We start from the raw sequence: 26,955 nt of genomic DNA, 5'->3' as shown, positions 1-26,955 counted from the left end.
TATTTTAAGTACACCTAATTTTTTTCCAGTGGCTTTTCAAAAGTTCACTATCAACATGCATACCTTGAAAGAATGCTGAACCACTTTTCATTAGATGTCACTGTTTCCTGTCCCTCCCTCCCTGTGCCCCAAAGGAACCTCACAGATTTGTGTAATAAAGGTATGCAGGGATATCTGTCAAACAAGTCCAATCGTATCTCGGTATTATTTAATTAAGACCTCTTAACTACAAAATCGTTTTAACATTTGACAGCAGTGACAATTATTTATATTAAATATATTTTTCATGTATCTGAATGAAAATCACAGCATCACTTCCTGAAATACTTTCAAATACCCAAAGGCAACAAAAGCTGAGAACTGGTATTTGGTAGGAAACTATTTCAGGGGAAGGGCGGAGAGGATTAGGATAAGTAGGAGACACAGAGAAGAGTGGAGAGAAGGGGACAGTCTGGGGCAGGATGTGGTGGGAGACAGTGTTATTCATGAAATAATATAGTTACCATTAACAGTATGGTAAACCACAGTGACAAAAATAAAAAAAAAATTTAATAAAATAAAGGTTTCATCAAAATGACAACTTAAAAAAAAATGAAAAAAGAATTGTCTCATATCCTCTCCTGCTCATTGGGGACATTCAGTCTGCAGTGGGATCCCATCTAATTTAACCCATTCTGTGCCATGAAAACTCCCTTCCGGTAGCATTGAAAGAAACTGATTCTCACCCATACAACAGGAAAATTCAGATTGTGTTAGCAGAAAAAATTATCATGGCTCCTTTTTTTCAGAAATAGGCAAAGGAAGCCAGTTTTAGAGAAACTAAGCCTGTAATAAGCCCTGAGTACAGATGGTTGTGGCCCAACTCCACCCCATCCACACCTCTGCCAATATTAATAATATTTTTTTAAAAAAGATGAAACCTTATCTTTGGGGCCAGAGAGATATACAGCAGGTAAAGTGCATGCCTTGCAAGTGACCGATCCAGATTCAATGCCCAGCACCACCTGGGGTGAGCTGATGAGCACCTCCAGGAGCAATCTTTGAGCAAGCACCACAGAATGTAGCACAAACAACCCTTCCAAAAACAGAGAGTCATTGAAGAGAACTAGAAAGAACAGGGCAGGTGCCAGATAGATAATACAGCGGGTAGGGTGTTTGCCTTACACACAGCCAATCCGGGTTTGATCCCTGGCATCCCATATGGTTCCCCAAGCACCACCAGGAGCAATTTCTGAGTGCAAAGCCAAGATAACCCCTAAGCATCGCTGTGTATGACCCAAAAAGTAAAAAAAAAAAAAAAGCAGATAAACATTTTTTCTCTCTTCCTTTCCCAATAGATTTTTTTATGATTTTCATCTGTTCATAGAAATCTGATTATGTAAGAAGCAAAAACATCAATCAGATCATCTCAACCACAAAATAGACTCGTTAAAAATTCTCGTATTTTATGATGCAAATCCTGCAGTATGTTCCAATGTTTGTAAAAAATCATTTTGGAAAGTCAATGTAGATCATATGGCAAATCGTTAAAGAATTTTTATTATTAAACATCTACACATAAATATATATACATTAATATGTATGATTTTTAACTTAGTAATAAGACTCACCTATAAGAAAAGATACAACTCTTCTAAAATTGATGTTAGTTCAACATTTCCAACTTTAAATATTAACAGTATTTTTGAAGCAAGATCCATTTGTCTAATATTTGGGAAAATAAACATTTACTAGGGTCTGGAAAATCCCATATAATAATAAAATTGGATTGCAATATCTAATATTAAAATATAACAAAGCTACTGGGAAAGAAGTGATTAAGCAGTCAATCTTTACATTTCTGCTTTTATTAAGATTTTTAAAAATCAGATCCAACTTTGACATTTTTAAAATTGTGCTAAATATAGATTTCTTCATAATAGAATAAATGGCAACTGAGAATGGGGGATCTTTAGTCATAGTTGCATTTATAAGGACAATTCTAGTCTAAATATGCTCAAGTTGCACAGTTCTGTAGTTGGGGAGTTTATTTCTTAGACATAGCTTTCTGGAACATATCACATAAACTATAAAACCGTATAAATGGAGTTGGCTTCTTGTATGTGAATGTGTCTATACATACTATAGACAAACTTTAAAGACTATAAAAGTCATGTCCAATATGAGAAGTCTGGCTCTATATTAAGATTACAGAACCTCCCCGTTTTGCCTCTTTATCTTCATCCTATGAAAAAAAAAAAAACGGTCCCCATGGAGAAAGTTAATTCCAGGAATGGAACAGGATCAAAATAAGATGAATCTGAAATATCTCTTTGGCTGCAAAGGAAAAACATGCTAAAACTATTATTAAGAAGAAAACTAAAATATGAAGGAACTCTAACATGAAAGACAAAAATGCTCTCTCAAATATCATCAAAGGGTGTAAATTCATTTGTTCTTGTTGTTTTCAGATTGCTGACACTAAAATCTGCATGAAACATGTCGTATATACAACCCTATTATATAAAAATTTTAAGCTGCGAGTACAAACAATAATTATAAACTCAATGTCAAATATGTTATAGCACTATATAATATATAAGATACACATGTAGATACATATATATATAGTTAGCCTTTCAGATTTAATTTAGCTAAAGCATCTCTTTAATCTAACATTTAGAACTAATGATATATTAATGATTGTCCTCTATTAGCAGATTAAATTTATGATACTACACTATATAGTATGAATGCTTATAGAGAAAATTCATAAAATGCAATTGCCTAGGTCATACCTGGAGAGAGCCAACTGTGGCACCATTCATATGAGTCCAGAACACCAACGTACATTCTGGCCCCGTGCTTGAAATAACAGGGGTGAGGATGTCAGCCACATCACCAAATTTTCCATTTGAGCTATCTGCATACAAGTACCAGCCATCAGTAGTATTTCTGGGGAAATCAGGATATATTTATCAGATAAAAAGCAAAACAAACATTAAAATATAACAAGATGTGTACTGACTATTTACTTTTATTTACTACTATTTACTGCTGGAGCGATAGCACAGCGGGTAGGGCGTTTGCCTTACACGCGGCCAACATGGCCGACTCGAGTTCGATTCCTCTGCCCCTCTCGGAGAGCCCGGCAAGCTACCGAGAGTATTCAATCTGCCAGACACAGTAACAACAAAGTCTCCAATGGAGACGTTACTGGGCCCGCTCGAGCAAATCGACGATCAACGGGAGGGCCTTTACCTTTTACTTTTTCTAAAAATATAGTTAAAGCCATCTACCACAAACCTACAGCAGACATCATCCTCAATGGGGAAAAACTGAGACCCTTCCCCCTAAGGTCAGGGATGAGACAAGGATGCCCACTCTCTCTACTACTGTTCAATATAGTACTGGAAGTACTTGCAATAGCGATTAGGCAAGAAAAAGATATTAAGGGCATCCAGAAAGGGAAAGAAGAAATTAAGCTCTCACTATTCGCAGATGATATGATACTATACTTAGAGAACCCTAAAACCTCTACCAAGAAACTCCTAGAAACAATAGGCTTGTATAGTAAAGTGGCAGGCTATAAAATCAATACCCAAAAATCCATGGCATTTCTATACGCAAATAGTGAAAGAGAAGAAAGTGACATCAAGAAAACAATCCCATTCACAATTGTGCCCCAGAAAATCAAGTACCTAGGAATCAGCTTAACTAAGGAAGTAAAGGACCTGTACAAAGAAAACTCAATTAGAAGTAGAAATAAAATAAATAAAACATAATATGGTTGCTAGCTTTTGGTTCATCATATATCATAAATAGATGGTAGCTGTATATTGTGGTTGAGTTGGATCATTAGTTTGGGATAAGAAAAGAATTTATTGCCTTAATAAATCATAAAATATGAAAGTGAAGATGATTTTTGACAAGCAGTTGTATTATATTAATTGATCTGAATTAAATCCCAATTTCTAGGCAGTTATAGCTTTATTCCTTGTATTCTTAATACCTAGGACTCAAAGATATGGATAAAAAAGATTAATACATGTAACTTATACATCCAGGTATGTGTATGGAACGAATAATAGTGAGAATGGTTTTCATTAAGTGTATAATTTCACATGTGTCTCACTTATCTAGTTTGAAAACCTCTCTCTCTGTGTGTATATGTGTGTGTGTGTGTGTGTGTGTGTGTGTGTGTGTGTGTGTGTGGCCACACCCATACACCCAGAAGTGCTTGGGGATTACTTTTGTCTCTGTGCTTAGAAATCATTCCTGTCAGTGCTCAGAGGACCATGCATTGCTGGGGATTGAATCAGGGGATCCCACATGGAAAGCATGTACTTCAATCTTTTAAGGCATCTCCCTGGACCTGAAAACATTTTTAAAGGCTTATTTTTTTCATAAAATAATCTTAATATCTCTAAACATCACCAATAAAATCAAGGTCTCCTAAAATAGTTGATATTGTCTATTCCTCTCTGATTTTAATGCCACCACCTAATTATTGCCTAAAATATCAAGCCTTAGAGTTTTCTACTCTCCTATTCTTGATTCATTTAATGCATTTTTTTCATACAACACTAAAAATAATCTTTTTTCCAAAATGAAAATTGGATTATATCACATTTCTCAATTCCACTCCTTAGAGCCCACTAACTCCTTTCTAATGGATCTGAGATATAGTATAAATATTTGACATGGCCTATAAACCCCCGATTATTTCTTCACTCTCTACCCATAGGATTAACAATAGGATATAGATGAGTTACATTGACTCCTGGGACCTTCCCAATCTGACTTCCACATACACAGGTATATGAATTAAAGGACTCACTCTTATAACCATACAAGGTGTTTCACAAATTGATTTGGGGATTCACTGAAATTATCACAATTTCAGTAGCTTTCCCCCCAAAAATAAACTGGTTATAAGTCTCATGTAGAAATCCAAAGAACTAAGAATAGTCCATTTTATTGTGAAGAAAAAAAAAGGTTTGTAAGATTCATGAAAAGGGTAGTATTACTAAGATAGAGTGGCATTAGAAAAAGAAGACAAATGTGCTAGAGAAATGAATGAAATAAATCTGAAACGAACATGCATACATTTAGCTAACTGATTTAGAAAAAAAGTTTGACGCTTGAAATCAATGAAGAGACTTTTTCCTATGATTATATTGAATAAGTTTGGTATCCATGTGGAAATTTAAAAAAAACAACATACACTTTTATTCACCAGAATTCAAAAATAATCAATTTCACGATGTAGGGAGCTTACTGTTAACCATGGATGGGTCTGTTGTCCGGGAATCCTCAGGAGGTACACTAAGAGCTCCTAACAACTTTTGAAAGACCCCGGAAAAAAAGGTACTGATAAATAGCATAAACAACTGAGCTTAAAATGAGCAGACAGAATACATGTAGAAATTAAAAGACCCAAGAAGTGACTGAATTATAGATTCTGACTCAACTGCCCATGAAAAGCTGATACTATGCTTCAAGATAAGAAACAAAAGGAAAGATAGGATAAAATAATAGACCTGGAAACAATGGAGTAATATAATAATGAAGGGCTATAACTGTCACTATGATAAAAGCTACACTGGAGTTAAAAGAGTTTTTCAACCAGGAAGCCTGGTATTGTTATTCCATAACCTATAGGAAAAAACTGATGCCTAATTTCTCACCTCTAATACAATTTTAGAAAATCGAGTCACATGTACAAATCTAAAGTAAACCACTGAAACATACAGAATAATTTGGGTGGGGGGTGGGAAAGAACTATCCCAGAAACTATCTCACCTGTAAGAAGAAGGAGACAAGTCAATGAATGAATTTGAGAAATGCAAATGACAAAAGTGCCATTTTTGTTCTCACATTGCACTCTGCGAATAGTCCCAAGGTGACAATACATCATGTAGAAGCCAGTTTGAGATGTAGTAACTGGGGGTAATTGATGTATATATGATTCCTAATGGACAAATGAAGAATACGCAGACACTAGCCTAAATGTGGGTTGAATTTAGCCAAGCGTGTACTTGTAAGGAAACCAACTCATCTCCCAGAATGAGTGTAGCACTAAAGATCACTGCCAACAGTGCTCTGACCCATAAAATACCACCGTATTTCTGTCAGCCTTCAGGCTGGCTTTTCTCATCCAGGGAACAAAGTGGGATGACTTATAGAAAGATAACCTCTAATACAACATGTCACAAACTGGTAGTACAGGTTTGAAGAGAGCATATGTTCTTATTTCTATGCATTCTTTGGTCCCTGAATTTATGATTTTTTTGAAATTGTATATAATTACCTGAATATTTCTTATCAACACTGAATTTAATAGCAAAGGTGTCACAGCCCACTATTTCAGTATAAGGGCATGCAGAGATCCTGCTTTGATACTGTATGAAATTCACTGGAAAACTCTTTGTTAAACAAGTGAAAAGTCATAAAGAAAAAACACCAGGAAAATTAGCAAGCATTGTATTGCCTACGAAAACAATGAAGAAATAAGAGATTAAGACTTATTGAGGCTTAGGACAAAATATTATGAGTGGATATATGAAATTCTGGGGAAACATTCATCAAATACTCATTTACCTATTTGCTACCACCCTCCAGAGCAGAGCAGAAAAACATCAAATTGGAATTTAAAAAATAAGTGAGCTCCTATCTCATACTACACACAAAGGTTACATTGGAAGTGGATTAAAGACCTTAGTCCATAAAACATATTGAGGAAAACATAGGCACAACTCTGAGAGCCTTCAATGAGACTACTAGATTGGTAAAGACAAAAACACAAATCAATAGGACTACACTAAACTAAAACGTTTCTGCACTGGTAAGGTATAATGGCTAAAATCAACAGATGCTCTATTGAATGGGAAATAACATATGTGCATCATACATCTGACAAAAGGATAATATCCAATATACACAAATCACTCACATAGTTCAGCAACAACAAAACAATAACCTCATAAAGGAACAAGATAGGAGCAGAATGGAAACTTTTACAAATATGACATACCGATGGTCAACAGGCATATGAAGAAATGTTCATCATCACTGACTAGGGGAATGCCGATCCCCAATACAATGAGATATCACCCCACACCAACTTCAGTGGTTGATATCAAAAAGTCTATAGATAATAAGGGCTGATGGGGATGTGATGAGAAGGCAACTCTCTCACTCTTGATGGGACTTTCATCTGGTTCAGCTTTGGTAGAAAACGGTATGCTGACTTTTCACGAATTTACAACTAGAACTATCACATGAAACAGACATCTGATTCCTAGCCAAATAACCCAGTGCATAAAGACATATGCATACCTATGTTCATTGCAGCACTATTTATAACAATCAGATGCACAGATAAAGGAAGCCAAAACAGGTAAGTAGCATTCCATTTTGTGTGTTTAACACAGTTTCTTTATGCCCTCAATGGTTATTGAGCACTTGGATGGTTTCCAGATTTTGGCTATTGTAAATAGTACTGCAATGAACATAACAATGTTTATTTTTAAAACTAGTTTCAAAATATTCTTTGGAAAGACACCTGGGGTGGAATTTTTGGGTCATCTGAAAAATCTATTTTTAATATTTTAAGAAACGTGCACAGTATTTCATAATAGCTGAGCCAGTTTATATGCCCATCAATAGCATAAGAAGGTTCCCTTATTCTCATATCTGCCAGCTCTTTTTCTTTTTCTTTTTAATATTAAGTACATCTTACTGGCATGGGATGGTATCTCATTGCTGACTTGATTTGCATTTCTCTTATAATATGTGATGATGAACATGTACCTGCATGTATTCTTTGGAAAAGTGTCTATTCAGGTGATCATAAAACCTCGGGGCTGGAGAGATAGCACAGTGGGTAGGGTGTTTGCCTTGCACACAGCCGACCCTGTTTTGATTCCTCTGTCCCTCTTGGGGAGGCTGGTAAGCTTCTGAGAGTATCCCACCCGCATGGCAAAGCCTGGCAAGCTCCTCGTGACATATTCAATATCTAAAAAATAGTAACAAGAAGTCTCACAATGGAGACAAGCAAATGCCCACTTGAGCAAATAAATGAACAATGGGAAGATAGTGCAACAGACATTGCTACGGACAGTGCATTTGGAAAAAGCAAATACCTTTTTTTAATTTTAAATATTATATGATATATAATGATATATATAATTCCCCTTCTAATCTTTACCCTCTGGATCTTATGAGAATCACCATTTTTATAAGTTACATGATTTTTTAAAAATGATACACAACAATATTTGGACTTCCTTTCCTATTTATTGGCCAGTTTATTTGGGAATAGGTTTACAGAACTTGAAAGTCAAGGGAAAGCCAAAAGCAAGTCAAGGTGTAATTCTCTGTCTCCTGCAAGAAATACATATAATGAAGAGACAAAAGCTACTTGGAGATATGGTAGTTTTATTTATTCTTGGATCAGGACTGGCCTCCTCCCCTCAAGTCCCCAGTTTTCCAGTAGCTTGGCAGTCACAAACTGCCCCCAGCGCCATGTAATCTCATCAATGGCCAAGACCCAGAGACTATAAATTAAAGCTCCTGGAAGAAAATGACACAAAATTTCCTGGACATCATATTCTGTCCATAACAAGCAATACAAAACAAATCATCTAATATTGCCTTTTTGGCTGGTTTGAGTGGTGGTGGGACTGGTATAGAAATATTGAATGTAACCAAAGTAGAGATAGTATGGGGGATATTGTCTGCCACACAGGCAGGGAAAGTTTTGGGGTGGGGGTAATATTGGGGAAAATGTGCACTGGTGAAGGGATGGGTGTTTGATGATTGTATGACTGAAGCTCAAACATGAAAGCTTTGTAACTGTATCTGACCATGAATCAATAAAAAGGGGGGAAATAATAATAAAATAATAAAATAAAATAAACATTCTGAATAAAAAGTAATGTGGATTTCATTTCCAATTCAATCAGCTTAATCAATGGCTGAATAAATAGCAGTATTCCCATATTAAAAAAATAAAATGAAAAGGTAATCACAGGTATGTAAATGTGTCAATGTTGTTCACGTACTTTTGTATTCCTTTAATATTTCCAAGGTCTAAAAATAATTGAGCAAATGCTCTATGTCCAGATTTTAATTAATTACTGTATTTTATTATTCTCATCCCAACACAACTTTTCAGATTTTAAAGGTAATATTGTCTTGAGATTCTAAATACTTCTAAAGTTGCACCATTATGGGGGTGCAGGGGTGGAAGCACAATATATTGAACAAGAGATTAAGTTAGTAATAGAGTATAAGAAGTCACAGCTGTGGTGTCTAAAACTACTATGGTATACAGAGAAAGTTGGATTGAGATTTATATATTCACTGAAAATAGATAATGGGCTCCATTTCTTAACCTCATAATTCCGGACATGAAAAGGTTCATGCTGATCATTTCTCCCTGTGCTTTGCCACCAGTGCTCAAGATCAGTACTTTAATGCCTTGTATACTTGTAAAAGGTGATAGTGAATTATCATTCTCTGACCTTTAAAGCATTTCAGAGATTTTGTTCATTAGCATTGCCATTATTGCCTACATAGAATATCACTGATCTGTGATAGAAAAACCAATTAAAATTCTGAGAATACAAAAGATGTAGCTTGTGTTACAAGTACCCTAAAAAATAGAAATCAGCACCAACCATGAATGGGTCTAACCTATGGAGTTTAGAAACAAATATTTCCATTTCATGTAAAGCTTATCAAGTACCTTCATTTTACACTAGGCTGTGTTTTACCAAACACAGTAACAAGTCTCTCAATGTTACTGGGCCCGCTGGAGCAAATCGATGAACAATGGGAGGACAGTGACAGTGGCAGTGATTTTCTAATTAACTCACCAGCTGCTTTTCCAGAACACTATTCTAAGCTCATAACATCCTAGAAAACAGTATGATTGTCTCTGATGAAAAACTTAGCAATTTAATTTAAAGGAAATCACAAAATAAGCCCTGGCACAAAATTTTTACTTCCACTTGAAAGAGAATATGAGAAAATTTCATTTTGAACTTACTGATTTCCCCAAAGAAATTATAGTTCAAGATATCTTTCCATGTCTTTCTTCCTTTTGCAAGAAAATGTATATGATTCAAATAAAGCATATCCAAAGTTAATAGTAGTAAAATATCTGTGCATATGCATTAAGGAAATAATGTACAAGAAGAAAATCAATAAAAGCATCAACATTCTATCCATAATACCTTAAAGAATATAATTAATTTATCTCTACATTTCTATTATTGTCACTATTATCTTATGGGTTTTCCTTTATCGTCTCTTTATCTCTTAAGGACTCATATTTAGATCCAAATATTAAATGTTTTAACTCTGTTGTCTTATCTTCTTTTCATCCATTGTGTCCTTTTATAACTCAGAGTGTGAGGCCAGAACAGTGTTCGTTGCCAATTGACTAAAACAGTCAAACTACTCAGCACAAGATCTCTTGAGATGTTTATAGTAGCATAAAAACACTAAGACAAATAAATTAATATTGATGATATTATGGGGGTAGGGAAGAAATATTTGGATTTTACTGGAGACAAGGATGAGGGGAAAATTTTCCAGAAAACCTGACTTTCAACTAAGCTTATAAGGATAATTTGGAGACTGTTGATTGAACACTCAGTGGCATGAAATGAAGTCACATTTAGAGAAAATATTTGGTATATGGGTGAAATAATGGACAGCTAATGTGGCCAAAATAAGGAACCTGAGAAAAACAATAAACTGCCCTAATGATGGATGTGCTACCGAGCCCCATTGTGGTAATCATTTTTCAGTACATACACTTGAGACATATATATGAAATATTTGAACTATGCATAATATATAATATGTAAGGAGTCAAACATGGGTCAACTGCATATAAAAGACAAGTGCCTTGCCTGCTATTCTCTCACTCTGGCCCCAAAGAAACTTATTTTCCAATGAGATGTGAAATACTTTTTAGCCTTATCGCCAAAGTCAATATCTGAGACATGAGATATTTTGCATTTCATTTTGGGTGCAGTTTTAAAAGACAGACTTTGTAAGATCAATGCAAATAGCACATAGGAGAAAAGGTCTGTTCCAGCTAGGATTACTAAGTGGAAATGATCTTTGTGCCTTCTTTTAGTTTAATTTGAATATCAGTCAAACTCAGATATAATTTATGATCTTAATCTTAGATATTTGCATGACTGCACTATTTTCATGTCATCCTTTAAATAAATATATTTTATTATGTGAGAGACAAAAGAATCAATTTAAACAAAAAGCTTTACATAAAAAAATAGCTTTTTTATCTTTCTTGTTTCTATGCCTTCTAATTACACAGCAAACAGAGATAATAAGGCCTTTTCTGTTTTACTAATACTCTATATTTTATGCTGATCCCCCTGTAGACATTCTTAACTTTAATTTTAGGGGTATCCCAAAATACACAGAAAAATTTAAGTTCAACTCAGTAAATTTATTTTAAATAAACATAAATATAAAATCTCACTTGTGTAGTAATCCTTGGTAACTATAAATACTAAGCTACAATTACGTTTATAATAAAGATTGCAATATCAAATTGGAAAGTAAATAAATCAAGCAGATGTAGTCAGAAATGGTTCCATTATAATAATTTTACAGAAGTTGGTGGGTTATGGTAAACGATGAATTAGCTAACAAGAACACAAGTTTAAAAGCAAACTCAGAGGGTATGGTGCCACCAGCAGGTCAATCTGTACCTGTGAGGCAAGTGCAGCCTGATGGCACCTTCAGACTTCCAGATACCCCAAAATTGCTGCTGTGCCTTTGGCCAGACCCCAAAAACTTGCGGCAAAGTTTACCAAGAAAGTAAATGGCCAAAAGTTAGGTATGAGGGAGACACACCCACAAACCATCTTGGGCTCAGATATATAATTGGAGGCATGGCCTCTCTGGTTCCTGATCAAACTGCTTAATGGACATCATCCCAGAGACTCAGAAACAAATCTCAAAACCCTATGGCTTTTGGCATAAATGCATCTGGTCCCTGCAGTTACCAGCACTGGGCCAACCAGATGGGAACAGGTTTCGTGTCTTTGCCTGTTCCCCCTGGCATCCCAGTGACCGCCATCCACCAGAGGCCACTGGACAGTCAGGTTTGGACCCAGAGTGAAGCGACACATGGGGCCTCACCAGATGGGGATGAAGCCAACCCTTTCCTCCCCAATCCAACAAGACCCCGAGTCGCCACCCATGAACGGTCTCTATGGCTCCTGATCAAGCTGCTTAACAGCCATGATCCCAGCGACAGAGAAAAAAAATCTCAAAACCCAGTGGCTTTTGGCAGAAATGTGTCCGGACCCCACAGTAGGTTACTGTCACGGGGCTACCCCAGAGGGGAAAGGGTGCTGTCCTTCTGCCTGCTCCCCCTTGGCAGCACGGTGGCCGCCATCCACCAGAGGCCATTGAACAGTCAGGTTTGGGCCCACAGTGACGAGACACACGGGGCCTCAGGGGATGGGGGTTGAGCCGGCCCTTTCCTCCCCATCCCAACAAGACCCCAAGTCGCCACCGATGAATAGCCTTTCTGGCTCCTAATCAAGCTGCTTAACAGCCATGATCCTAGAGACTCAGGAATAAATCTTGAAACTTAGCAGGTTTTGGCAGAAATCACTTTAGAGATAAGTGTTAAAATTTCGGAATTTCAAAATCGCACGGCCACTACTGCAGCCATGCGACACCATACGTTATTCTTAACCAGCAATAGAAACAAATTGTCTACTGTTGCCTTTTTTGCAGATCTAAGTGTTGGGGTAAAATCCCAAATAATAATGGTGGGTCTGGTGTCAAAATATTGAATGTGATCAAAGTAGAGAGAGAGTAATATGAAGATCATCTGCCCCCACAGGTAGGGGGAGGGTGTGGGATGGGGATATACTGGGTTTTTGGTGGTGGAGAATGGACACTGGTGAAGGTAGGGGCATTTCATTGTATGACCGAGACTTAAACCCAACTTAAGTTGGCTTAAGTTGGCTTTGTAACTGCTCTCATGGTGATTCAATAAGTAAACTTATAAAAAGTGAAAAAAAATAAAAGCAAACTAAAATGCAGACTTTAAAGTACTTTTCTTAGTGCTGGGAGTAGAAAAGGATTGAAAGAAAAAAATATATGCAGACCAAGTGGAAGTAAGGAGACAATCTAGTAGCACTGTAGCACTGTCCTCCCGTTGTTCATTGATTTGCTTGATCGAGCCCAGTAACATTCTGAGGTTTGTTGTTACTGTGTTTGGCATATTGAATACATCACGTGGAGTTTTTGAGGCTTTGCCATGCAGGCAAGATACTCTCGGTAGCTTGCTGGGCTCTCCAGGAGGGGCAGAGGAATTGAACATAGGTTGGCTATGTGCAAGGCAAACACCCTACCCACTGTGCTACTGCTCCAGCCCTGAAACAATCTAGTAAGAAAAAAAAAGTGATAAGTACAAACGCAGTTGATGGAATTAATGCTAAACATCTGGAAATTGAGACTAGACACAAATCATTACTGAAGTAAAGTATGTCTAAAATCAAGTTTAAAATGTTTGCATCTTAACCACCATTATATCCTCCACTTACAGATATATCTTACTTGACAAATACTCTAAGCAGAAATGATACTATATACTTTTTCTTTCTTTCTTTCTTTCTTTCTTTCTTTCTTTCTTTCTTTCTTTCTTTCTTCCTTTCTTCCATCCTTCCTTCTTTCTTTCCTTTCTTTCTTCCTTTTTTTTTGGAGGGGGGCGAGTACCCAGGATCTCAGCTTCTCTGGGAAATAGGCTGCAGCAGGGAAACCTGACATTCTCTGGATATACATAGATTAGTTGGCCTTGATTTTGGTGGCTGATGGCTGGAGATATGGAAAACAGACATCTCTAGTGTCAGCATTACTTCAACTTTGCCTGTGCCTTAGAATGTACTGTACTCCAGGAGCTTCTTCCTAGTATTAAAACACTCTGCCACCCTACACCACCTCCTGTTACTGCACATAGGCACATTCCTTCCATCTCCATTTAACTATTACCTTTCCTAATAAACTTGTCATATTACTGCTAGTCTATGGCGCATGTGAGTTGCTTTGTCTCAGCCATGATGCTCATGTGACCTATGAGCATCCGTTGCCCTAGGCCTAGGATCGTCTTCACACTCCCGAGGTCTCTATAGTTACTGAATAAGTACAATTATCCAGAGTAACCTTCTTGTCCATTCCCCAACCCCTTTGGTGTTCTCATTTCCTTTGCATATTGTTCACTCCCTTGCTATTTCCATATACACCACATATAAGTGAGATATTCAGTATTCGCTTTTCCCTCTGATTTACTTAACAGGACATCTTACAGTTCTATTCATGTTGGAGTAAAAGTTTATATTTCATCTTTTCTTGTAACTAAGTAGTGTTTTGTTGTGGTTGTATACTGCGTCTTCTTTGTCCACTCATCAGTCATTGGCGAGTTAGATCATTAGGTCTCAGCTATTGTACATAGTGCCTCCATGAACATAAGCATGTATATATATTCTCAACATCATGCTTGATAATACCTTAATCATAGCAAAATGCATTCTACACTACTCACAAATTTCATTCAAGGTTCTTGCCTGGTTTAATTTGGATAAAAACACTCATTGACTCAAAGCCTTAAAATAATCGCATTGCTTGGGGAAACTTATAGTGTTATATTCTCAACATATTCTGCACAGTGTCTTTTATCCAAGTTTTCACTGCCATCAAGGAGATGATGTCAACCTGAGTAATGAAAGTTACTATTATTTTCACTAGATGAGTAACATGTTTTATTATGTTTTCTACAAAGCATCTCTCTTCCCTTTAACTAATTCATTAATTTCCCATTTTTCTTGGTGACCAATTTCAGTGAACAGAGAATGGTATGTGTGTAATACACAGAGAAATAGTTTATTCTCTAGCACATTAAGGAAGTGACCATTTATCAAGATAAAAAGATGGCATTGCTTCTGCTCTAGATATCAGAATTAAATTTTAATGAACTTCTATAATCTTCTCATATTCACAAAGAAGCTAACATAGTTCCTGAATCCCCTCCTCCCATCTGCTAAAAGAGAATCACTTCTCCAGGTATTTCAGGCTTTTTGCATGTTGATCCAAATTACGTGTACCATTTTATATTACAGCCTAAGAAGTAATTTTAACATTGCATTATGAAACATGAACTTGGTTCTGTGGTTTTGTGCCTGACATGGCTATGTGAAATCATAAATAGTCATACCTATTTTTTCAGAAATAATATTGCTGGATCATGTGTTCTATTTTTATTTTTTGAGGTGACTTCACACTGGTTTTATAATAACTATACCGATTTTAATTCCCATCAACCATGCAAGTATTCCTTCTTCAGATCTTTTTTGTGAACATTTGTTTTCTCTTGTTATTTTGATGATTGTCATCCATCTTAATAGATTCAAATAGATTTAAACATGATTTTGAGAGATAGAGACTCCTTTGTAATGTTCAAGAGAGATACACAACCAAGATAGAGCTGTAGATCCCTTAAACTAACACTGTGAACCACTCTGCCAGGAAGTAGTACTTTATACTGGGTGTGACACATCTATTCATGTGTCTGCTTGCTCCAAGTCAAATTGATCTTTCCATTCAAAGAGTGGGTACTCAGGAAATACATGCCAAACAGAAATAAATTATGTGTATCTTCAAACTCCCTCTTCATCTCCCAGGCCATAAAGATATTTGATTGGAATTATTGATGTGGCTATATAAATCACTGACCATAGATCATGATGACATTATAAAAATGATACTGACATGATTTAGTATGTCCCTTCTTCAAGTACTTGTACTGATATAAATATTAAATCAAGTTCACCTTTACTTAGTTGGAGAAATATCTCTTTTCCCTATACACATACAATTCTTTGCAAGAGATATAATGAAAATATAGTTTCATGTTAAAGGAGCTAAAGATAAAAAATTTTTAATTATATAATAAAAATAAAATTTTAGGGGGGTATGATGCCACCAGCAGGTCAATTTGTACCTGTGAGGCGAGTGCATCAGCAGCCTGATGGCACAGTCAGGCTTTCAGATACCCCAAAATTGCTGCTGTGCCTTTGGTCAGACCCCAAAAACTTGGGGCAAAGTTTACCAAGAAAGAAAATGGCCAAAAGTTAGGTATGTGGGAGACACACCTACAAACCACCTCTGGCTCAGCTATATAATTGGAGGCATGGCCTCTCTGGTTCCTGATTAAACTGCTTAACGGCCATGATCCCAGAGACTCAGAAACGAATCTTGGAACCCAAAGGCTTTTAGCAGAAATGCGTCCTGTTCCTGCAGTAGGTTACTGGCGCTGGGCCACTCCAGGTGGAAATAGGTTTCGTGCCTTGACCTGTTCCCCTTGGCGGCCCAGTGACCACCATCCTCCAGAGGCCACTGGACAGTCAGGTTTGGGCCCGCAGTGACGAGACATGCGGGGCCTCACCAGATGGGGGTGGAACCAACCCTTTCCTCCCCATTCCAGTGAGACCCCGAGTCACCGCCTACAAAAGGCCTCTCTGGCTCCCGATCAAGCTAATTAATGGCCATGATCCCATAGACTCAGAAACAAATCTCAAAACCCAGCGGCTTTTGGCAGAAATGCATCTGGACCGCATACAAGGTGGCCTCTGCCTCAGAGCTTCTTGGAAAGCCAGGTATTAGCCGGCATTGATGGGGCAACTGCAGTCTCATGGGAAGGGGGGGCGGTACCGGCTCGTCCTTCTCGCCCTACCGAGGTCACAAGTTGCCCCTCACGAGCGGTTCTCCAGCATGGCCATGGCTCCAGAGGCAAAAGGACTTAATCCAGAGCCTGGCAGCTTGCGGCAGAAAAGTGAATTGACCATGCATTAAACTACGGCTCCATGCCTCCCTGGGAGGGAAAGGGTGTTGCTCCCTTCTGCCATTTTCCCGCCCGGCACCAAGGTGACTGCCGGTTCAGAGTTTATTAAGAAGCCAGGTATGAGCCGGCATTGACGGGGCAACTGCAGTCCCATGGGAAGGGGGGTGGTACTGGCTCGCCCTTCACGCCCTACCAAGGTCACGAGTTGCCCCCCACGAGTGGCTCTCTGTCATAGCCATAACACCAGACGCACAGATACCAATCTCATAATTATCTGGCTCTTTGCAGAAATCCAAAATCTCAAGGCTGCTATTGCGGTCACACAAGATTATATGATTCTCATAACCAGCTATAGAGAACAAAGTATTTCACAATGCCTTTTCAGCAATTCTGATTGTTGGGGGGGGCGAAATTCTAAACAATAATGGTGCATCGTTTGTCGAAATAATGAATGTAATCAATGTAGAGAAGAATTAAGTGGAAATCATCTGCCTCACAGGCATTGGAAGGGGTGGGAGGGGGGTATATTGGGGTTCTTGGTGGTGAAAAATGAGTACTGGTGAAGAGAAGGGTTATCATTGCATGACCGAGACTCAAACCTGAAAGCTTAGTAACTTTTCCCACAGTGATTCAATAAATAAATATAAGAAGAAAAATAAATTAATTAATTAAATTATGAAAAAAACCTGTAAGGTGGATTTCATGCCCAATTCAATCAGCTAATCAGTGGCTGAATAAATAGCAGTACTCCTACATTAAAAATAAATAAATAATAAATAAATAAATAAAATTTTAGGGCTGTTGATATGAGTCAGTTGGAGAGGACGTAAGTTGATTGCATAAGGTCTAGCTTTAATTTTTAATGTAATTTAAACTATGTATAAGTTATTTTTACTAAGTAGTGATTTTAGTAAAATAAATCAAATACCATATTTAAAAATATATTTATTTTTTACCTTGTATGTCAAATATTTAATCACTGTAATCAATATTAAGTATGGTACATGAACATTATTTTCACCACAGATTTTTCTTTAATTCTATTTTTAATGGCATTATAATTATTTCTATATTATTAACTAAAATATATTGAAATAAAATTAATATTAAAGTTATTTAATTGACTTTGTTTAAACAAAGCATTGTTATCTAAAGCAAATATAAAAGAATAAGCATTTAACTCAAGGATAATCTGAAAAGAACCAATTGCCCATGTGCTTTAGAGGAATATATATGCTTTATATTCAGTCCTGTAGAAACACTGACAGAAATGCTACTTCCCACAAGTATTAAAACAGTTAAGAAAAAATAATACAGCCAATTTAGATTTTGATGGTTGGCATTTTTATATCAACAAAACTGGTTCTAATGCGTGGCATTTAACCATTAGTCTAGATTTATAAAACTGGATCTCTTAGAAATTATGTCGGGAGAATGTAAAGGCATGTAAATTGGCCTATAAACTGTTGACTTATTGTCTTACCAGTGAAGTCTCTGAGAAAGCAATAATTCTGGTATTTAGTATGTATAAGACTAGAGCCTTAAAAAATGTTATTGTTTGCAGAGCAGAGAACATTAGAATATTTGCAGTTTTACTGAAGCCTTTATCCGCATTTATACCCAGAATTTAGGTACATTGTAATATATGAAGTGATATCATGGAGACAGCATGCATTACTGATGTGGTTTTTAGTTTACATGATGCAAGCCTGCGTAAAAGCACACTACACTATGGAGAGGAACACAGCCACATTCACAACAGTGGGGACTAACCTTATTTCTACAAGAAAAGTTAAGGTCAGTGTGGTCATAAAAAAAAAGCAACAATTGAAGATACTTCTTTTTTAAAATAAGCAACACAAACACAAGAAATTATGTTCTATCTGGTCATCATTTTGAATAATACAATTCAAATCATTCTACAAAAATCTGTAATCTTAACTTTGCAACACATGGTGCTTTAATAAAATAAAATTTTGGAGAAAACATGTAATCAAATCCTAACACCCTAAATATTTTTAAGTGTTTTCTCCAGAAAATCATGAGATTAAACTGAAGTTAAATCCAACAAAAAGGGGGGAAAAGGGTTAATTCTGTTAGGATTTGCGTAAGATACATGCAGGTAAAAAAAGTTTTAAAAAGTATGTTGAATATTAGTGGCATAAAATCACATTTTTAGGTTGACTCAACTAAGATTTTTCCTAGATTTTTTTCATTATAATCATTATTTTAAATACATAATGTATTTTAAATACATTATTTTAAATATTTTGTTATTCAAATGCAATTATCTGATAACAATTTTTGTTTTAAAGCATTTTTTATAAAAAGAATTCAGTTTTTAGATTTAGAGAGGAAAGAATCTACTCTATTAAATGGGAATTAGAAGATAAGAAAGCCATTCCCTTTTCTTTCAGCCATATATTCAGCCCAACTTGCTATGGAAACACCTGGCAAAGAGCTTCTAGAGCTATCTAGAAATTATACCAGAAACACAGCAGTCCTGCTCTATTCCCTGATATTTTTATCTAATCATTTCAGAGTATACATACACACATGATATAGATAGATAGACAGATATAAATATAGATATAGTTTATATATAAATTTTCTGTGGCCCTGATCCATATTTTTAGAAACTTCTCTAAGGAGTCCATGAACACAGTTATAAATCACAAACCTAAATGAATGTATATAATCTCATCTAGGTTTATAATATAGAATATTATGAAAGAAGTGTGAAAAACTTAATTGTTTCCAATATGATTATTTCATACTCAAGAAATTTTGACATTAAGCCTATTTTGTCAATAAATACACATTTTGTAAAATTCAATTGGATTTCTGGACCAAAGATTTAAAACTGCTCTTCTTGGATTTTAGTGGTAAAAATACTGAATAGGGTAAACAAAAACTTTTCCTAGAAAATAAAAATTATCCTAAAATTTAAGGGTTTAGATATAGTTAGTTCTATAATAAAATTGTCTTGGCCTAAAAACTTGACAAATTAAACTGAATGTGGATATCAGAGCATAGGACTATCTAGTCATATAAGATTATAAACTAGGAGGAATCATTATATAACTATATATATATGTATACATACATAACTATATCCAAATCTATAATGTTCAAAATACACTTTAATTTTCATTAGCAACAAAGCTCAGATGTTAGGTAACCTAAATAACTTGATTCAAAAATAAGCAAATAACGTTTTTAAAATTCTCACTTGAGTAAAACAAATATTTTTTGCCAAATTCCTTGAGTTCAATGAAAGTAATTTTTCTGCTAAATGTTACCTTTCACTGCCTAAATTAAAGAAAATTAAAACTTCATCCAGTTACAGTCTCAAAAGAGTTAATAAATTGCAACTGATAATATTTACATTAAAGGCTTTTGATTTATTTAAATGGACTGTAGTTGGGACCAGTATTTATTTCCATATCCTTGGATTTTTTCCTAGGAAGAAAAATCATGCCAGGTGCTCTCCAATAGTCCCTGAAAAGCAGGGTAAGGGGTATTAACTCACCACTACAATCCATGCCAATGTTCTGGCTACAGAAACTTAGCTCAAGACAAAGAACTGTCACTAGCTCACAAGCAGAAAAAAATAAAATATGGAAAAACTTAAACTTACTTTAGAGATTCCACTAACATGCAAGACAAGTACACTGCTGTCTAGTTACATTTCTGTCCCAGGAAAACTTTTATTAGTGTTTTTTATCAGTGTCTTTATTTAAAATTGTGGTTTGAGAGAGAAAGAAAAAGAGGAAGAGGAAGAGAAAGAGAAAGAGAAAGAGAAAGGGAAAGGGAAAGAGAAAGAGAAAGAGAAAGAGAAAGAGAAAGAGAAAGAGAAAAAGAAAGAGACGTGCCTGTCATAGAGGAAGGCAGGTGGAGGTATTGGGAAGTGTTGGAAGGGAAACTGGGGACATTGGTGCTAGAAAATCCAGTTAAGGATGCTTAAATGATCCTTAACTCCACTCATACTTTTAATTCCTTTGTTGAAGACTAACTGTCCTTATATTGAGGAACAGTCTCTGGGCTCTCAATCCTATTCAATGGGTCTGAGAGTCTGATTCTATTCCAGTACCACACTGTTTTGATTACTATGAATTTATATTCTAATTTAAAGTTGGAAAGACAGAAGCTTCCTATCTTTTCTTCTAGGATGCATGCAGCTATTTGGTTTATTATTCTATATAAATGTCAACAGTATCTGGTCTGTCTTCAAAGACTGTTATGGGTATTTTTATAGGGATTTCATTGACTCTTATACAGTACTTTAAAAAGGACTGTCATTTGGACAATATTAATCCTTCCAGTCATGAACAGGGTATGTGTTTCTATTTCCTTGTGTTATTTTTCATTTCTTTTAGGAGTGATTTATGGTTTTCTTTCTAATATCTTCCATACTGTTACTGTTGTTACTGTTACTGTGTCTGGCATATCGAATACTCTCGGTAGCTTGCCAGGCTCTCCAAGAGGGGCGGAGGAATCGAACTCGGGTCGGCCATGTTGGCCGCTTGTAGGGCGAACGCCCTATCCGCTGTGCTATTTATCTTCCATAAAGCAAATAATGTCAAATCTTCCATGGAGAGGGGGCCCTACAGAGAAATAGCTACACTGTGAAGACTAAAGTTTCTCACCCTCTGCTGGAATTCACTTGCATGTAGAGAGCAGCTATTAAACAATTTTGGACTGTTACATGTTACAATTTGAAATATATTTAATTTTTGTCTTAAAGCCTGCTATATATTTATCCTAAGCATCAACTAATTTATTCTTCAAGTAATTATTAGTATTATTGCAAACCAGACACTGAAAAATAATGCCAAGTTAGAAAATCACAGGGCCCATGTTGTCAAAAAGTGTGCAGTCTATTTATTAGGAGTGAGGACAGAAAAGAACAGCCAAATAAATTCAGAGTCAATTGTATTGTGGTACTTATGTTACCATATTTCTATGTTTATTTTCCCCACTTTGCTGTCAGATTTTATTCTGTCTTTTTCTTTATGGAAATACAGATTATTAATGAGGTGGGGTTTATTAACATGAGCCAGAGGAACTTTTTGAAATTTCCCTGTGCTTTCTTTAAAGAGTTAGAAGCAGCCCTGTGTTGGGAAATTTTGTCCACTGAAATTTTTAAATGACTTACCAACTGTCAACTGTGATAAGAAACAAAGCAATATTAATATATCTTACTATATTTAATGAGGGCAACTCAGCTGCAAAGACTTAAACTAAAAGAGGGAAAACCGGGACTATTTTCAAGAGAATAAAATCAAACAACAAAGGAGCTCTCAGAAAACCAGGGTTGAAAAGTCAACTCTGGAAAAGAAAATCATCATACTCTAAGGAGAGTGTTCTCTGCCTGGCACCAGGTCATTTCAACCAAAGCAATCATGGACCGGGCCGTCGAGACAATTAGTTTTCTCTTAAGCATCAGTCACAGAAGATAGGAATCATGAAGCTTTAACTGTGGAGAAAGTTGAAGGCATTCAAGATTCTCTGTAACATAAGTGAGATTTCTCTATTATCTTCAGTAACCTGTCTTTGGAATCACTGCAAGGAAAGAAAAGGAGGGGTTCTTATAGGACAGGGAGCATTCCATCTATCTATGACAAGAGGGCAAAGGTATGACTTATTAAACCTTGGAAGAGAAAACTCCAAAATGAATAATAATGAAGGGCAAAAGCTATAAGAAGGGGAATGGGACATGAAGCTGGAAGAGGTGAAAAAGGAGAGAAGTTATTAGGAAAGCAATAAATGAGCAACTGAAAAATAGTAACAATGCAATTCAATGAATTGTACAATGAAAATTAGTTTTCTTATTCAAGCTTTCTTCAGTTTCTGGGACTTCCATAAATCATTGGCCTACTTTTTTAAATTGATTTTTTGATGAAAGAACATACTTTACCTTTTCATTCAGTAACCTAAACAATCAATGACACTAAAATAGCTCTTTCTAGGCTAGTTTGATGGGGCAGGGATTTGGGAACTGCTTAATGAAACAATAAAAATCTCTAAGGAGATATTTCCATAATGCCTGGTCACTTACTTTGTATGATCTGTGTCTGGCCTGTGGTTTTCTTCACCATGGTGAATACCAGTCCCTTTACCAAGTCCCCATCTGAATGTATTTGAATATTGAATTAAATTTTCTGGGATGGACTGATACCATTTACATAAATTTCCTTTTTCAAAGTCGCAAACTTCCATAGCTTGAAGAGAATAAAAAACAAAGAAAGAAAAGATGCATTCATCACAATAAATGTGTCACTAAATAGTGATTTCTATATTCACTGGCTCTTTCTTGCTCTTCTTAAAATTATAACTGACTTTTCTGCATTAATACAATAATTGGCAAATGGATGCCATAATAATTAGAATATTGCTTTAAAACCTAGGTGTATTATACCAAATATCTTCAGTAACTAAAATATGAGAAGAAATGCATATACTAACAGACTACCTTCATAAGTAAGTGAAATTTTTAATTAAATTCTAACAGCAATAAGCATTACAAGTCTCTCCTAGCAATGTAAAAGATAGTTGTCTTTTCTGAAAAATATATTGTCAGAAGGCTTACATTGCTTCAAGGATCTACCAGTTCTAATCAGTCTGTTCCCATCCCAGGGTAATATTACAAATTTAGACTTTCATTCAGCCTTTGAAGGGATTATTCCAAATTCCAAGGTGTTAATTTCAAAGCAATATTATATAATAACTTTGATATTGAATACAGATCCTTAAAATTTTTCAAAAATGTATAGTAATTGTATCCTAATATCACCAGAAATTATAACTTTTAAATACCTTTTTAATAAGTCAGATGTATGAGACAATGAATGTTCTCCCTCTTCCAACCCCACCTCTTTCTGAATGTGCTGTGTGTCTGATTAAAATCCTATTTACTTAGTAAATCAAAAGATTCAACTCAATGAGGTCTTGATTAAATATAAAAAGTCAGTTTATACTTTTAAATGACATTTAAATGACATCAACAGTGACAGCAAACACTGCCACCATGTAGAAACTTAAATTCTTGCTTAAATGTGAAATTTGAGATTGAAATATTCCATTTTTTAAAAAAGTGGTTTTAATTATAGCATACATGTATGTTATATAATTTTTTGGTCACAATATAAATCACATTTTTTCTTGTGAAAACTGACTTAGTAGAATTGTGTTCTTCTATATTGTTTTTAAAAGCTGAACAGAAGTGTATGTTTTTTAAAAAACAATTAGAATCAAGTTTCAGTCAAGAGATATCAATATGCTCTCAAGATCTGCTATAAAACACTTAGCCAGAGTCAACAATAAAGTGCTTTACTCCAAAAAATTGGTTTGAAGGGTATATCTCATTTCATATTCATATGACATTTTAAATATGATAATGTAAGTCTACAGCAGAAAGGCATATTTGTCTTAATATTTTATCTTACAAGGAGATGAAAGAGGTATGATAACACATTTTTTTCAGAAATGAAAAAGATAAGAATTCGATTAATTCTTAGTCTCAATTCCCTTATGATTTTAAAATAGTAATATAACAGTAATGCAAGGACATATAAACTACCCAATCAATCAAAATGATCAAAAATGATATAGAAATTCTCCATTCAATTATAAATGTCATTAGAAAGGCTGAAAATAGGGAGTTAGTGTTTGCTAAACACACATATTGGGTAAAAGTACTTAACTTTGGCACAAACTTTCACAAACAATTTGAGTTTATGTATGTTCATAAGAAGATTTTGGTGTCTAGCATGAGAAAGTTTGAATGCTATAAAAAGTATCTTTCACTATGTAATCATCCACCTATCAAATGAAGTATATATATACCCCTAGACAATACTGAGTTCATTACTGTATCAATACATTCAACGAATGAGAAAGCTTTGATTTTATTATTTTTAGTCTAAGTTATTTAGTTCATTAATTGCATATCTATATATTAAGAAGTTCTTATTTGTTCTAAGTTGAAAAAATAAATATGAACCTTACCACTATTTCTTGACCAGGTTAACATAAAACAAGTCAGTTTATACTTTCTGTAGAATATAAATGTTCTGAAATCTTATCAGGATGACTGAGAAACTCTATGCTACAGCAAATTTTCATTGTACTCAATAAAAGACTAGGCATTGTGCTCAATAAAAGAGTAAAGAAAAAAATCACTAATATCACCAAACATGATAGTGCTTACTCCTTTGATCTCATGCTTTGCAATTCATATACAGATTAGGGATTTTTTTTGTGACCACATATTTATGGAGTCCAATTTTATGATAAAAGAATTTTTCTTTGGTCTACTAGGAAAACATATGGATCAGCAGATGCCAATAAATGAAAATCTTTCAACAGTGTCCTCATTGACTATTTATTGAAATAGTATTAATTGTGCATATGCAGGTAGGAAAAGTCAAAATCTGAACGAATTAATTGGGGGCATTATTATGTTTCCTCATGAACTCCTTGCGAGAATATATAGAAAATAGGAAGTAAAATGATTGTTCTGTAGTCAAGTAAAAGTCACAAAGACAAGTATTTTGAAACCAAAACACTAATTAAAATACAATTACCTATTGTTTTGCGTTATAGAAAAATGTGTGCTAATTCTTCTACTATAGTTCTCTATACTCAGAGCTTTTACATGAAGAGTTTTCTCTATACCAGATTGGCCAAACTTCTGACACTAGGCTATGTTATTAAGATATTGTATAACTTTTTCTTGTCTATTCTGTGATTATACTTAATACAAATTTAGGAATCTACCTACCACAGGACAATTCATCTGATTTGTCAGGGCAGTCATATCTAAAATCACATATCTGAATTTTTTTAACACAGTGACCACTGGACCTGCAGGCAAACTCATTGTCTGTACAGTTGTTTGGAGGTAATGTTTCTGGAACTGAAGTTTCTGGTGGATCTGGAAGGTCCACTGGTAAATCACCTGAATAAGAAAAAATATAAATGCATTATTTAGTAAGTTTTATATTTCTTTAAGGATTTTATACAATGGACTTTTCTAAGTATGCTTCACATTACACATTAGGAACAATATTCAACAGCTTTTGCCAATTTTCTGGACTCAAGTAAAATTATGAATTGGAATTGTAGCTAAAACTCTTTGTATGTCTTTGACTATAGAAAATATTAAGGTGCATATGTAAAGTAAAGTAAAGTAAAAAGTAAAGTAAAGGCCCTCCCATCGATCATCAATTTGCTCGAGCGGGCCCAGTAACATCTCCATTGGAGACTTTGTTGTTACTGTGTTTGGCATATCGAATACATCACAGGGAGCTTGCCAGGCTCTGCCGTGCGGGCGAGATACTCTCGGTAGCTTGCCGGGCTCTCCGAGAGGGACGGAGGAATCAAACTCGGGTCGGCCATGTTGGCTGCGTGCAAGGCAAACGCCCTACCGCTGTGCTATCTCTCCAACCCAGGTGCATATGTATATCATTCAAAATTATCAAAGATCATTGAATATACAAAGTTCTAAAGACAAGCTGAGACTATCAGTAGAAACAAAGGAAATTCCACATGATAGTATTAGGGACAAATTCAAATTCTAAATCAAGATTTTGTAGTCAGCTTGCTACATAAATTTTGTTCATTTATTATTACAATACACAATATTTTCATCTTTGCTTAATACATATGTTCAAAACATTCAACATTAAATTCAAGTTTGCAAGAACAACCAAAAGAGATGAAGCCATGTCATTTATGAGAAATGTATAGATGTTCATTTACTTTCATGTTGATTTACTAATTTATTTATTAATAATATTCCTGTGTCATAAACATGGCCGTTCCAGTGGATTTAAGGTCAAATATGTCATCACTGCCATAAAATAGTCTACAGACTAATGGATAAGGTAGTCAGGTAAATCTTTCACTTGCTATTCCTATGTAACTCCACTAAAGCAAAAATGACATTAAACCTTTCACTTTCACACAATTTGTAGATCATATTATATGGCAGGTACTTATCATTAAAAGTGAGTGAACAGATAATAGACCATAGGTAAGTGACTGGATTAATGGATTGACAGATGAAT

At 35.3% G+C, this 26,955-nt stretch overlaps 1 protein-coding gene across 1 annotated transcript in view; it reads right to left on the bottom strand.

Annotated features, from left to right (window-relative positions):
* Positions 1-26,955, bottom strand: part of MALRD1 (MAM and LDL receptor class A domain containing 1) — a 625,529-nt gene that overhangs the window by 403,648 nt on the left and 194,926 nt on the right. The window contains exons 21-23 of the mRNA XM_056114588.1: positions 25,668-25,844; positions 22,944-23,106; positions 2,778-2,934 (exon numbers count right to left, since the gene is read on the bottom strand). Coding sequence (XP_055970563.1) covers positions 2,778-2,934; positions 22,944-23,106; positions 25,668-25,844 — 497 coding nt within the window. The remainder of the gene's footprint in view (positions 1-2,777; positions 2,935-22,943; positions 23,107-25,667; positions 25,845-26,955) is intronic.

Source organism: Sorex fumeus, unplaced genomic scaffold, assembly GCF_029834395.1.
Source record: "Sorex fumeus unplaced genomic scaffold, SorFum_2.1 ptg000026l, whole genome shotgun sequence".
Classification (NCBI taxonomy): domain Eukaryota; kingdom Metazoa; phylum Chordata; class Mammalia; order Eulipotyphla; family Soricidae; genus Sorex; species Sorex fumeus.
This window is presented reverse-complemented; position numbering and strand designations above follow the sequence as displayed.